The 13,835-nt window shown below is 42.3% G+C and overlaps 1 protein-coding gene across 1 annotated transcript in view; it reads right to left on the minus strand.

Moving 5' to 3' along the window:
• Positions 1-13,835, minus strand: part of DOCK5 (dedicator of cytokinesis 5) — a 164,946-nt gene that overhangs the window by 48,727 nt on the left and 102,384 nt on the right. Inside the window, exons 28-36 of the mRNA XM_077780138.1 lie at positions 12,252-12,346; positions 10,890-10,968; positions 8,868-8,968; positions 6,137-6,195; positions 5,677-5,831; positions 4,821-4,906; positions 2,295-2,454; positions 1,459-1,499; positions 605-695 (exon numbers count right to left, since the gene is read on the minus strand). Coding sequence (XP_077636264.1) covers positions 605-695; positions 1,459-1,499; positions 2,295-2,454; positions 4,821-4,906; positions 5,677-5,831; positions 6,137-6,195; positions 8,868-8,968; positions 10,890-10,968; positions 12,252-12,346 — 867 coding nt within the window. The remainder of the gene's footprint in view (positions 1-604; positions 696-1,458; positions 1,500-2,294; positions 2,455-4,820; positions 4,907-5,676; positions 5,832-6,136; positions 6,196-8,867; positions 8,969-10,889; positions 10,969-12,251; positions 12,347-13,835) is intronic.

A 13,835-nucleotide genomic window follows, 5' to 3' on the forward strand; every position in this document is an offset into this window, starting at 1 on the left:
GGATCCGTGAGAATCCATCCCTTACCCACAGTGGGAAATAACAGTTATTGCTGTGTGAAGTGTGAATTATCCTTTGGTTACTCAAACACTGTGATGTCGAAAGAAGTTCATACATGAATCCAAAGTTAGAGGACTGGCCAGGACTAGGAATAATTACACACCATGATGTATAGATGTATTTATATCCATTGGCACACCGTTTTTACCTAGTAAGAGTAGAAATAGGAAAGTACTGCTATATTCATTTACGACTCATTTCTTGGCGATCGTACTTTTTTTACAGATATTAATATATTACACATATTAACCAACGTGTTTTGTTTCTTCAATTAGACTGTCAATTACGAGAGGCCTGTGAGCGGTGCTCTGCTTCTAAAGGATTTTTTTAAATAAATGATAACTGACATTTTCCCAACACTAGTCAGAAAACTAGCTGTGCTTGTTTAGGTGGTCTTCGACCACTCTTGGGGGAAAAAGGTCTCCCTTGGAAAAGGCTCTTGCCCGTCAGAATTAGGGAGCCTGTGGGATTGGGTCCCAAAGGGCTGGCCAGCTGGTTCCCATCTGATGGGTAAAAGCCTCCCTCCCACCCACACTGACTTCTTACCTGCAGAAGTTCGGCATGTAGGAGAAGCGTGTAGGCGGCTTCCGTGTAGTTCTCTGAGTCTCGGTGCAAATCCCGCAGCTTGTACAGGTACCTGGTAAGAAGGGAAATGGGAGGCGCTCTGGCACTCAGGTTCAGGTTCAGCTCATTCTGCAATCAGGCCGAATGAGCTGAACCCAGCTACTTGGAAAGCCCATCTACTCTACTGTACTCTTCGTTTAGCGCAGGCATGCTTAATTTTTTTTTTTTTTTATGTCATGGGGCGCCTGGGTGGCTCAGTCAGTTAAGCCTCCGACTTCGGCTCAGGTCATGATCTTACAGTTCGTGGTTTCATGTCCTGCATCAGATTCTGTGCAAATAGCTCGGAGCCTGCAGCCTGCTTCGGATACTGTGTCTCCCTCTCTCTCTGTTCCTCCCCTGCTTGTGCTCTCTCTCTCTCTCTCTCTCAAAAATAAATCATTAAAAAAGTCATGGGTCCCCGGGGAGCTAATAAGAGCTATGGAATCTCTTCCCAAGAAAATGCCTATAGTTTATGCACAAGTTTGTTTTATGGTCAGGGCTTTAGCAGTCCTGGACAAGAAGGCACATGGCCCTGCCTCTGCCCTAGGCAGCCCTTCCTGACTGCTCAGGCCAGTCTTCTATACTTTCCTTCAACGGTGACATTAGCCTCCCTATGTACTGTACTTATTTACCTATCTGTCTAAAGAGTTTACCCTTTGGGGGGAATAGGGTATACAGATCACACACTTTTTGGTGTCTCTCAAAGCAGCAAGCATGGTGCTGGGACTTAGTATTTGTTAACTGAAATAATAAAGCCACGACATAAACGGCAAAAGCAAAAATCTCCTTTAGCTTACCTTATGTATATGTCCTCCCTCTTCTTTTCTTTGTAAAAATTCTACCGAGGAAAGGAAAAACACCAATGTAAATCAAAGGTAATCAAGAAGCTAGCCACAAAAATGGCCAAACCACTACTTTTGCTTTTTAACAGAGTCACGTTCCCAGAGTTTATTTTTTCCCCTCTAACAAATACCCCCACAAAGAAAGGAAGTGATCATTTATAAAGAAGATATGTTGAAGAGCATTTTTAGGACCAGTCATCTAAAAAACATGAGGGAAATCCTCTAAGTGAACAGATAGCCAACTGATACTCAAGTCAACTGATGGTCTCTTTTTTCTCAAGCAGTCAGTGGTGTCAGACTTCTCATGTGTTAAGAATTCCTCATTAAGCAGAGGAATTCATGGCAGCCTACACTTCTGACACCTGTGGTCTCAGTTACATATATCTAGGGAAAGGCAAGACCACAGAGCTCTAGCACAGTCAGGACTTTATGACCTTCCTCTCATGGCACAGGGTTTCTGATCCATATTCATCTATGCCCAGTATTTCCAACGATAAAAGCAACCACATATAAACAAGACAGAGAAACAGGTGAAAGAAACACGGCCTTTGAGTAAGAGCTGAGTTCAGAGCTAATGTTGCATTTTCTATCCCTGTGTCCACTTTTATTCTCAAGGTCTGTGGTGGCTGGTATCTGAGTCCAAAGCTGACCCAGCGTTCCAATTAGACTCAGGACACAGACTGCATTAAGGTGGCCCCAGGGCACCTCTGTGAGATCTCCTCAGAGCTGAGCTGTGCTTGTAGGGCTGGCCTGGCAAAGCCCTCTCGCCAGCCCATGGTCTTGGCACCTACCAGCACATTTACAGTACAGCTCATGCGGTTCTCCTTGCTCTCGTCATGCATGATAATGGTCCTGTAGTCCAGAAGGTTCTCTAACAGGCTGCTGACCAGGAGCGCAAACACTTCTCCAGAGCTGGAGAGGTATTTATGTTTCCGGCAATGTTCTAGGAGCCTGAAAGAGTAGAAATAGAGACAAATGCCTGTGTTCCATACTATCCGTCATCCCAGAGCCATTAAGGAGCACTATCTAATGACCTGGCAGCAGGTGGCCCCAGGCTGGGAGACACACACCCGTCAAGTAATACCATCCAATGCTGTACCTCCTGGTGACTCAAGTTCTGTGTCATCTTCAGGGCTGTGGCTCAAGTCCCACTGTCACTTAGAACCCCAGCCCACAACGCCCATCTTTCAACTTTTATCTGTATTTTTTTGTTGTTGTCTTTTGTCAGTACCACAGAAATGAAAACCTTTGCCCCAAAGGTATGTGTATGCTATTGGATCACTCTACTGAAAGTGAAAGGGACTGTCGTTTCTATGTCTTCATTCTCCCTAAAGCCTAGCGCTTCAGGGCATCCTTGGACATTTTGGAAAGCCCTGGATTGATGCCCAGCCTAGAGGAGACAAGGAGCCTACTGCACATCCAGACATGTGGCTCTTCAGATGAAACTGCTATATAACAACCACCACCGCAAAAATACAAAATTGTAAGTAAATAAATAAACTGAGGTTAAACTTTTGGTCTAAATTCTCTTCTGTTAGACTCAAACAAAGCAAAGATTCTATAGGGGCTTCTTAGATTTGACAACTGGGAAAAAAAAAACCCTCAGAGAAGAAAAGAAAAAAGGAGAATGAAATGGCTTCAAAGAATTAGCCCAGACTTTAGGATTATTTTTGAGCACTGGAGATTTGTGTAGTCAAATTTTTCTGAGACTCAGAAAGAATGAAGGAAAAACAAAACAAACAAACCATCTTATAGTGAAAAATCAGCCTGGGATTTTTAAAAAATGGGTAGTTTATTATTTGTAAACTGTGTGTGTGTGTGAATATACACATAATTTATCCATTTAATCCCCCTATGAGATCCAAATTGCAAAAGTGCTCATGTGGAGGGGTGTAACTCAAACAGGTGGGTCTAATGGAAATAGGATGAAAAGATCAACAAATGGGTCTTGTCATCCACTAAAAGCGAAACAAGAAAGACTTCTGGTTCTTGAAATATAGCTGAGGGACTCCTGGGTGGCTCAGTCAGTTAAGTGTCCAACTTTGGTTCATGATCTCACAGTTCCTGAGTTCAGGCCCCATGTTGGGCTCTGTGCAGACAGCTCAGAGCCTGGAGCCTGCTTTGGATTCTGTGTCTCCCTCTCTCTCTGCCCCTCCCCTGTTCACACTCTGTCTCTTGAAAAATAAACATTAAACAAAAATAAAAAAGAAAAGAAAATATAGCTGATTCATCAATTCAGCTCCATTCCTGAGCAACCAGTGTTCTGGCTCTTAAAAACAAAAAAGAAAACAATCTTGGGAATCCCCACCCTCAAGCATGGTCTATTATGCGCCACTCCTATGAAAGAGGTGGCCAACAAAGTGACCGGGGCACATACCCAATCAACCGGTGACACAGTTGGTCAAAATCACAAAGGTTCAGAGAACACATGAAATGACTAGGGTAGTGAGCACCATGGATGACAGAGGACGTGAGGATGACAGCAGTGACCAGCGCAAACCCAGAGCAGTGACCCTCAGTCGGCCACACAGGCTCCGTAATAGACAATATATTAACGCATCACATCATGCATACCTCAACCGATACCAAACTGTACATGCTCTTACGCTTTGGGCCACAGGAGAGATTAGAACACTTGTCCAAAGTCACATCTCTAGCAATGTGACTTGATGGTTGAAAATGAGATTTCAAGGTTTCTCTAACTCCACATTCAAAGTGTTTCGAACCACACTTTTAAGTCGTAATTCCATATGAGCAAAGGAGAATTCAGAGGGCAGGAGGGGTGTGTGGGGCATGTGAGGGTGGATAGGGAGGACCCACAGAGAGAGAATAAAAATGGTGGGTGTGGGGGAGGTGGGTAGGAGCCTGGCTGGAGATAGGACAGGTGTTCTTAGAGGCCCTCTAAAGGGCATAAGATATTTTTAAAGGTAAAGTGGACTTTGAAATGTTTTTTCCTTCCTCCTTTAAATGGTGCTTTGAAGCTATAATTAGAGGCGCTGGCACTTTCAGTGAAGTTCAGCAATTCAAACACTGGGCAAAATGCCATCGCTTTGTATATGCCCCGCCCCCCTCCACCTTCCATCTGCTCTGCTCTTGAGGGGCCAGGCTGGCCAGGAAAACATGGACATTTGACTCGCATCAGACAAACAAGTGTCAGCAGTGGATGGTGTAAACTCCATTAACCGCCCCCTATGGGGCCATGTGTGGCGTGACCTCAGTGCTTCCAGGACTTAGTGCCTGCTCTGTCCGTGCAGAAGCCCGCTCTGTCCCTCACTGCGTGATGTCTCATCTTGAGGCTTTGTTTCTGAAATACTCACAGTTTTTCCAGAAGGATCTTGTACTGTTCATCTCCTCTGCCCCCTTCTACCTCTTGGTCCAGCTTTGTGATCAACTCATTCTCAAACTAAAAGTAGAGACAGAATTTCACAGGAGAATGCCAGATACCCTTCAAAGCAGCCACAAAAGACACTCAGCCAACCTGTCTAGATTTGACCAAGCCCCTTTATTGAACTGTGAACGCTTTCCAACATATTCTAGGGGAAGATCATACTTCATGTCATCCATTCATCATGTACCAGGGCCCCATCAACACTCTCCAGACTTGTCTTATGTTACTTTGTCCTTTGCAGAAAATAAAACTTTCCCCCAAATATTATTTTCCTGTTTCCTATTAGTATCTTAATGATTCTAATTATCTATTTTATTTTTTTTTCTTGACTAAGTCTTGGCAATGGAATTTGCTTTTGCAGAACTTCACAACTACAAGATCTTCCTGTCAATACCAATGCACTCTATAGATAAAGAAACTGAGGCAGAGAAAAGACACACAAATTGTGAGAGACCTCAAAACCAAACAGAAAGGCCTCAGCGTCTTTTCTCCAACCCACTGCATTATTTTCTCAGCTACACTGCAACAGACAGGATTAAAATGTCTGATGTCAAATATTAATTATCCAGAGATAATTAAACACATACAGCAAAAAGATGATTTCTAGGCCACGTGGTAGAATATCGGATTCTCCCTCTCACTGCTTCACAATGTGAAAAGTAAATAAAGTTTTTAAACCAACTTCAATTTGTATCATTCAGGCTACTGCTTCTCTACGGAGAAAGAAAATAAGCAAAAGTTGACTATCTGCGGATTAGTAAGATTCAAGTTCTGACACTCCTTACCATATGGAAATTGCCGTTTCCGCTAAAATTGAACTCACACTGCATCATGTCAAAGAAAATGGGGATGGTGGCTTTCCGGAGCTCTACTTCGGGGGTCAGTGTCACCTCCAGAATGGGACCCACCATGGAGGGGATAAATTTGATTTTGTGGGGACCTGAAATGAGAGTAAGTGGGGATATTAAAAAGTGATTTCAGTGGACGTAAAGTGTTCCCACCTTCCTCCACAGAAGAAAAGGAAAAGGTCATGTGGGTAAAGCAACTCCGTTCAGAAGTGAGTGACTAAACATCGTTTTCTGATAACATGGATGTTATAATCAAAGACTGACAAGTCAACTTTTGCTTCCAGACACCCTGACAAATAAATGTCAGGGTTGCCAGGAGTTACAATAGAAAAGAACCCATCACGGGATGCTATTACATGCGAGTTGTGTGTGGGCATGTTCAAGGTCATACACTCACCCAGGTTATACCACATGTCCCGGATTCTAAAGCCGATTTCCTTTCTCATGTCCCCATATCTAGGAAGAAGATCATAAACAAGAGAAAGATCTGCAGTGGAAATGAGTACATGCATTAAAATGATGAGGCTGGTGAAAGTAGCTTGTGCTCCACAGGGTGGAGGCAAGGCCACAGTCACTACCGAAATGAGTCCCCAAAGAGAACTGAGCCACATGGAGAGGGGACTTAACTAGCAGAAGGAGGCCAAATGCAAATGCTGAAAAAGAACTCAGAAATGAAACTGTCAAACTTATTGAGGGGAGAAGGGTGAGGAAGATTCTGGCTGCTGTTAAGCAAAGAAACAAAAGAAAAGATAGCAAGCACTAATGAAAAGAGAGATAAATGAGATATGATTTATATGGTAATGTGACAGATATCTAACACACATGCTGACTTTATGCATTTTTATTTGAAAGACTCACATCCACACCAGTATGTTCTACAAAGTACTCCCATTGAGAAGCTCTAGATGGTCCCCACAGGGGTGAAAGTTGGTCCTTGGGGGCAAAGAAGGCTTACTCTTCTCATGTATAGAGTACAAATAAACATATAGTACCTAAACAGCTATGCAGTGTATCTGCAGTATTAATATTTCATGGGTGGGGGTGGGATTAGAAAAATAATTTCTGAGAAGTTTCCGTACAGGAGTCAGTAATGAAACAAATAAAAGAGAGAGAAACTTTGACCTACATAGTGGTTTCTGGCTGGAGATGAATCAAAATCACCTGGCTATCCCTTACAGCATACCTAGGCCTGAGGCTATCCCACCCCACACACCACAGAGGCTGGGGGCTTGGAGAAAACAGAAATAGGGTGGGCCAAGAGGAGATGTAGCTGATGTTCCCAGGGAACTCTAATGTGGACCTATGGCCCATCCTACAGCCACCGTTCTACATTTTACACTCATTCTACTATTGTACCAAACATTTTTTTTTCAAATTCCTCCTTTGCAAACGCCTTCAGAAACCAGTATAAAAATCTTGGAAAACTTCTTACTTTAAAAAAACAACAGGGGTGGGGCGCCTGGGTGGCTTAGTCAGTTAAGCGTCCGACTTTCATTTAGGTCATGATCTCGCGGTTCGTGGGTTCGAGCCCCGCGTCGGGCTCTGTGCTGACTGCCAGCTCAGAGCCTGGAGCCTATTTCGGAGTCTGTATCTCCCTCTCTCTCTGACCCTCCCCTGCTCATGCTGTCTCTCTCTCTCTCCTAGAAACAAATAAAAATATTTAAAAAAAAACAAAAACAAAAAACAACAGGGGTGCCTGGGTGGGTCAGTCGGTTAAGTGTCCAACTTCGGCTCAGGTCATGATCTCACAGTTGGTGGGTTTGAGCCCCACATCAGCCTCTGTGCTGACAGCTCAGAGCCTGGAGCCTGCTTCAGATTCTGTGTCTCCCTCTCTCTCTCTGCCCCTACCCTACTCATGCTCTGTCTGTCTCTCTCTCTCAAAAATGAATAAATATTAAAAAACAACAACAACAACAAATTTCTCTTACTATTCCATTTTAACAAAAATGCCTAATTTTATTATTTATATTGGGGAAGCATATGTTAGTTAATGTCTGGCCCCTAATAAAGAATAAATGATAACCATTCCTATGGTTTATTAATACTGCCATTGATGCTAATTCTACTAAAAAGAAATCTTGGGGAAAAAAAAGATTCACGTTTGTACTACATTAATAAAAATGTTTTCGCAAGGTACATCTTTGCCCATAGACATATATATTTTAGACTATATTTAGTCACACTTCCCTCTGATCCAAACCAGACTCATTAAGCCTAACGAGCAACCTTATTTATCAGACTTGGCATCACCTAACTTCACTTTTGATTGTTTAATCAGTATCAAATCCATCTCTGAAAGAAGTTATGTCATTTAAGATAGTCTAAAGAATGAGATGAAGGTATCTCATCTTGAAAATCAATTCCTTCTCCATACCCACCCCAGGGAAATCTGCAAAACCTGTTTCACTTTTACCTTTGAGATTTAAATCTCAATCTCTTAGCCAACAATCTCAGTGTTTTAGGGAGAAACCAGAGGTAGATAAAGACCAAATCATTTGCCTGGAATCCCAGACATCCCAGCAAGGGATCAGAACTCAAATTTCACAGCCTTTCAATGATAAATTTCTCGCTTCCATTAAACTACACAGCCTTGAGTTTCCAGACTCTCTGTGAACTCTGAAACAGACCGGAAAGGAAAGCAATGAAAAGCTTCCCTAAATCTCTCATCACTCTTGCACATATGTCCCTGTTGAATCCCGAGCCAGGAATGTGGAGGGCATTTTGTTAGTTTTGGCTCCTCTGCTGAAGTGACTGAGAAGTAATACAGGGTGGGGGAAAAGGAGTCTGCTTTGTGAAGCCTGATGGGGAGAGGTGCAGGTGAGCTGCTGTTCTTGGGGACCAGAGTACTGGCAAGCCTTGGTGCCTCCCCAAGTATGGGTTCCGGTAAAAAAAAAAAGAAAGCAATGGTTGATGGGAAAATGAAGGGGGCACTGAGAAAAGAGATGTGAATCAGAGGAAATTTAAAGTCTATAAAATCATTACATTCTGACCTATTTTGCTAACACCATGGAGGGTGGGGGTGGGGAGTGACCCTGACCACGTAATTTCTATGACACCAAAATTCTTGCTCTGAATATAAATGGAAGAGTCGTCCTCCCAATCATATGCAAGTTTAAGAGGACACTTACTTTTTGACAATTTTGTTGCGCTTGGCTTGAGAGAAGGTTTCAAGTTGAAGGGACTCATGGGTGAGAAATGCTACTGCCAAATGGAAGTAATTGTTCCAGAGCTGCTCGAATTGAATTGTGTGGGTGAAAAGAAATGGAAAGTAACATTAATAAGGGTCAGGGTAAAATGGCGCCACATAGTAGAAATTCACTCGCAGGGACTAATGAGAAAAACAAAATAAAATCCACAAAGTTCCTTTTACTTTCTTGTGTTTCAATTATTCAACACTGAAAAGTTTTAACACCTAATACGTATATTAAATTTTTTTTAAAATCCAGACTATTATATTTGTCTATACTCTTGAGATAAAGGAAAACGGCTGCCAGTAAAACGCACCTATTTATAGCAAGCTATTTGGCAACATGTATCAAAAGCCCTAAGATTCTGCCAAACTTCTGAAATAGTAAATACTTTAGGACTTTACCCTGGCAAAATCACCACAGGCATTTAAAAATATTGAAAGCAAAGAAGGCCCTCACTGTGTTATTTAAATAATAGAAAATGGAAACAATCTAAATGTTCATAAGAAGAATTTGGTTAAATAAATCATAAGCCAGCCATGCAATGGACTGTATTCAGCCATTAAAAATATTGTGGAAATGTTTAATATCATTGAAAAGATGATAGAAAAATAATTATATTAATAGGCTGCCAAAGAACTGCACGTCTTGATTCCGTTTTGGCATATATATATTTAACCAGCAAATATATATGTTCAATTTTTACTTATATACATATACATATACCTGTATATGTAAATGCATATATAATTTTCTCTTCTTCTGAATCTCCATTTTTTTTCAAAGAGAAATTCTTTTAAATTTTTTTCTAACGTTCATTTATTTTTGAGAGAGAGAGAGAGAGAGAGAGAGAGAGAGAGAGAGTGCAAGCGAGGTAGGGGCAGGGAGAGAGGGAGACACAGAATCCAAAGCAGGCTCCAGGCTCTGAGCTGTCAGCACAGAGCCTGATGCAGTGGGGCTCAAACCCACAGACTGTGAGATCATGACCTGAGCCCAAGTTGGACACTTAACCGACTGAGCCACCCAGGCACCATGAATCTCCACTTTTAAAGTCTCACAGATATAAATAAAGCCCCATGACACAGCAAAAGCATCTCACCAACAAAATGTTTGCTGGAATGGGTGGGCCATGAGAGCAGGGAATGTGCCTGGCTTCACCAGGGCCCAAAATGGTGCCCAGTGCATATAAATACTCTAATATTTGTTGGATGAATGAAGGAATAAATGAATGAAGACGGGGTTAGTGGTCACCTGATTTGCCATCACTTTGGAATTTCAAACAAGTGTGTACAGAAACCTGCCCTTAGAAACTAAATCACTTGTAGGCAGAGAAGTATCTGTGTGCCTGGCTGCAAGCACGTATATATGTGTATTTGTGTTAACAGCAGAAGGTAAGGGGACTATTTGTCTTTCAATTTCCTTCTTTTTGCTTCGCTATGTTTTCTACTATTACTTTTTTTTTTTAACCTATATTACTTTTACAGAAAAAAGAAAAAACTCTATTTGATTGTATCTGGAGGACAGAGTGACAGGAATGGAGGAAAAAAACAAGAAAATCATTTGCATTTGAAAATGAAAGGGGTGCCTTGGTGGCTCAGTTGGTTAAGTGTCCCACTTCAGCTCAGGTCACGCATGATTTTGTGATTCGTGAGTTAGAGCCCTGCATCGGGCTCTGTGCTGACAGCTCAGAGCCTGGAGTCTGCTTCAGATTCTGTGTCTCCCCCCGACTCTCTCTGCCCCTCCTCAGCTCATGCTCTGTCTCTCAAAAGTAAATATTAAAAAAGAAAGAAAGAAAGAAAGAAAGAAAGAAAGAAAGAAAGAAAGAGAAAGGAAAGGAAAGGAAAGGAAGGAAGGAAGGAAGGAAGAAATTGATAAAATTTGAAGTGACGTTTTCCAAAATGCAACAGTTCTCTTGCTGTGGCTGAGAATTCAAGGAACAACAAAGTGAGTAGCCATGCTTACCTGAAGTTCAAAGCTTGCTTGATCCATGAAGAACCTTGTGAGAACCTCAGTAAACTGATTTATAGCACGGAGGAAAACCCTATGGGAAGAAAACACCAGCTAAAGAAGGCAACTTTCTGCTCTTTTAAAACATTTCCTATCTACATTACAAACCAAAGCAAACCAAACCCGGGCTCTGCAACATAAGACCCTTGCATCTATTGAGGTCATCAGAGACCAATGTCAGAGCAGTCTGGAGAGGGCACTGAAGTTCAGTTTCTAGAATGGTCTACGAGATCCACGGCAGACTGCGCCACAATTTAGCCACTTGGGGGTAGAGCTGAGATGACCAACCAGGTCTCCTGAGCCTCAGACAGGGTTCTTGGCACTCTACTGCGATGCCTGTCTTTCCAAGTCTGGTGATACTGATGCCATTTTTTCCTTTAATGTGTACATAGTTGGGGAGGTTTTTTCTAAGATTTAACAACTCTTAGAATGGTTTACTTTATTTAGTTCATTAAAAACATTCTGAAATCTTATTATATGCATATTTATATAATTCTGAAATCTTATATATATAATGTGTGTATATATATATATATGTATTTATATAAAAACTCTGGAAAAAAATGTATATGTAGTTCATTTTGCTTCCATTCCATTGTGGTCCAACAATCGCAAAACACTGGCTTAAGGTTTGCCTTGAAAGAGAGGGTTCCTGGTCTTAAGATGTCTGCTACTTGGTGGGGGTCACCTGTGACCTGTGAACAGAACCATGACCCAATAAAGAATATTGAAAATTCATGGGAGGGGGTGTCAAAGAGTTACGGGAAATCAAAGGAAGAAAACACAACATCCAGGTCGGGAAGGTTTTCTTTGGAGATGGCGTGAGAAAGACCTTGAGGACTAGGTGGCATACTGACAACCAGAGGTTATAGGGAAGGCACTGCAGGTGGAAGAAGCCACCCAATGGAAAGCACAGAACATGTCTGGGGACCAGGGGAAAGGCCAGTTTGGTTGGAGCACAGGGAAGTGCTACCAAGGGAAATAGAGGAAGCCAAGGCTAGAAAAGCAGGGTAGGCCAGGCTGAAGAGGCCCTGAATGTTATAATGATGAAGACAATGCAGAGCCACTGAGGGGCACTGTGGGAGAGCCAAGGATGACAGGAGTTGGGCAATGAGGGCACCACACCTGAGTAGAAGTGTCCCAGGTGAGACCATGAGGAAAGAATTAGCAATCCAGAAACAGGAGGTTCCTTGCTCCACAGAGCATGAATATACCTCAAAGAGATTTAATAGCACTCCACAGGAGGTCCCATACCTGGTCATAAGAGCCAAGTTATTCAGAATCAAATGCCTCAGGCCTTGCCCCAGGCCATCTTACCTGCTCTGTGTCATATTCATGACCATCCAGTCTTTGGCATAGACATTCTTTCCGATCAGATCCTTGAACATGATAAAAGTTTCCATGAGGAAATCCTGCCGAGAACAAAGGAGGAGAGTTTGAGGAAACACTGGGTGACTAGAAGGAGCTCAGCATCAGAACACAATGTCCCTAGCCTGTAATTATAGCTTACCTTTTTAAAATTAACTTATTTATTAAAAAATTTTATTAATGTTTTTATTTATTTCTGAGAGAGAGAGAGAGAGACAGTGTGAGCAGGGGAGGGTCAGAGAGGGAGAGAGACACAGAATGTGAAGCAGGCTTAAGGCCTTGAGCTAGCTGTCAGCACAGAGCCTGACACGGGGCTCAAACCCACTAACCTTGAGATCATGACCTGAGCTGAAGTTGGACACTTAACCGACTTAGCCACCGAGGCGCCCAACAGCCTACATTTTAATAAGGTTTTTAGGGGTCTGACAAGGTCAGAAAAAGTTGTCCACGTTTAATAACTGATAAAACTGAGGCCTGTGAAAAAAGTAAAAGACTTAAGGCCACAGAAACTAGGAAGTGGGAGAGTGGGGAAGAGAACTTGGAGTTCTGGACCCCAACTTTAAAGCCATAATGTCGAGTCCTCTCCTGCCAAGTGTTGTTGGAACAGAGCTACGCACTTAGAATGAATTTACCAACAATGGTGAGACTGCTAATAACTCGGAGTCCGATTCTCCTTTATTATTATTAGAACAGAACAAAACCACTATAAATAAAAAGCAAAGTCAGGATTCCTTCTATTCCAGGAATGTTCCCATGGGTAGCCTGGGGGAAGGGTTCTAAATGGCCCTTAAAAAGAGATCGTAGCAGTGCACTGCAACGATGGTAATAACGAAAGAACACAGAGCACAATATCTGAAAAACAGCTCTTTTACTCAAAAGGGCGCTGTGAGCAAAAATCAACTTAGGAATAGAGCAACTCAGACTAAAATTCAAAGCTAAGAAGTTTTGAAAGCTTTTTATTTATTAGTTAGTTAAATTTAGATATTTTCCACTCAGATTCCTGAGATGAAAACCCGGGCCAATTCCTCTGGCACCAAACCACACAGTTCTGCCTTATGAGTTACATCAGGCAGCAAGAGGAGCACAGCGGTGGGGAAGCAGGCAGCCTGGGTCCTATTTGTAAGGCTGCTCCTCCGAGATGGTGGGCAAGATGGCTGACTTCTGGCCACACAGGACAGGAGCAAGAACCGCTCTGGCTCTGAAGTATGTGCTATCCTTGCACCTTCCTTTGGCTCAATGGCGAATCAAACTTTTTCTATCTTTGATTCTCAAATCATAGATGTATTTGATGAGTTTTCAAATTCTTCATCATATATTGTAAGCATGCCCACAATTTATTAAGTATTCTAATAACTCTCTCAAATCAGTAAGAATTCATGGTGTGTGGAGAAAAGATTAAGTTTAAATGACAGTTACCCACTTCTTTCCAAAACAAAATTTTTTTAGGGGCATCTGGGTGGCTCAGTTGGTTGAACATTCGACTTCGGTTCAGGTCATGATCTCATAGTTTGTGAGTTTCTGCCCCAAATTGGA

The sequence above is a fragment of the Crocuta crocuta genome, unplaced genomic scaffold (genome assembly GCF_008692635.1).
Source record: "Crocuta crocuta isolate KB4526 unplaced genomic scaffold, BGI_CrCroc_1.0 scaffold395, whole genome shotgun sequence".
Lineage (NCBI taxonomy): Eukaryota > Metazoa > Chordata > Mammalia > Carnivora > Hyaenidae > Crocuta > Crocuta crocuta.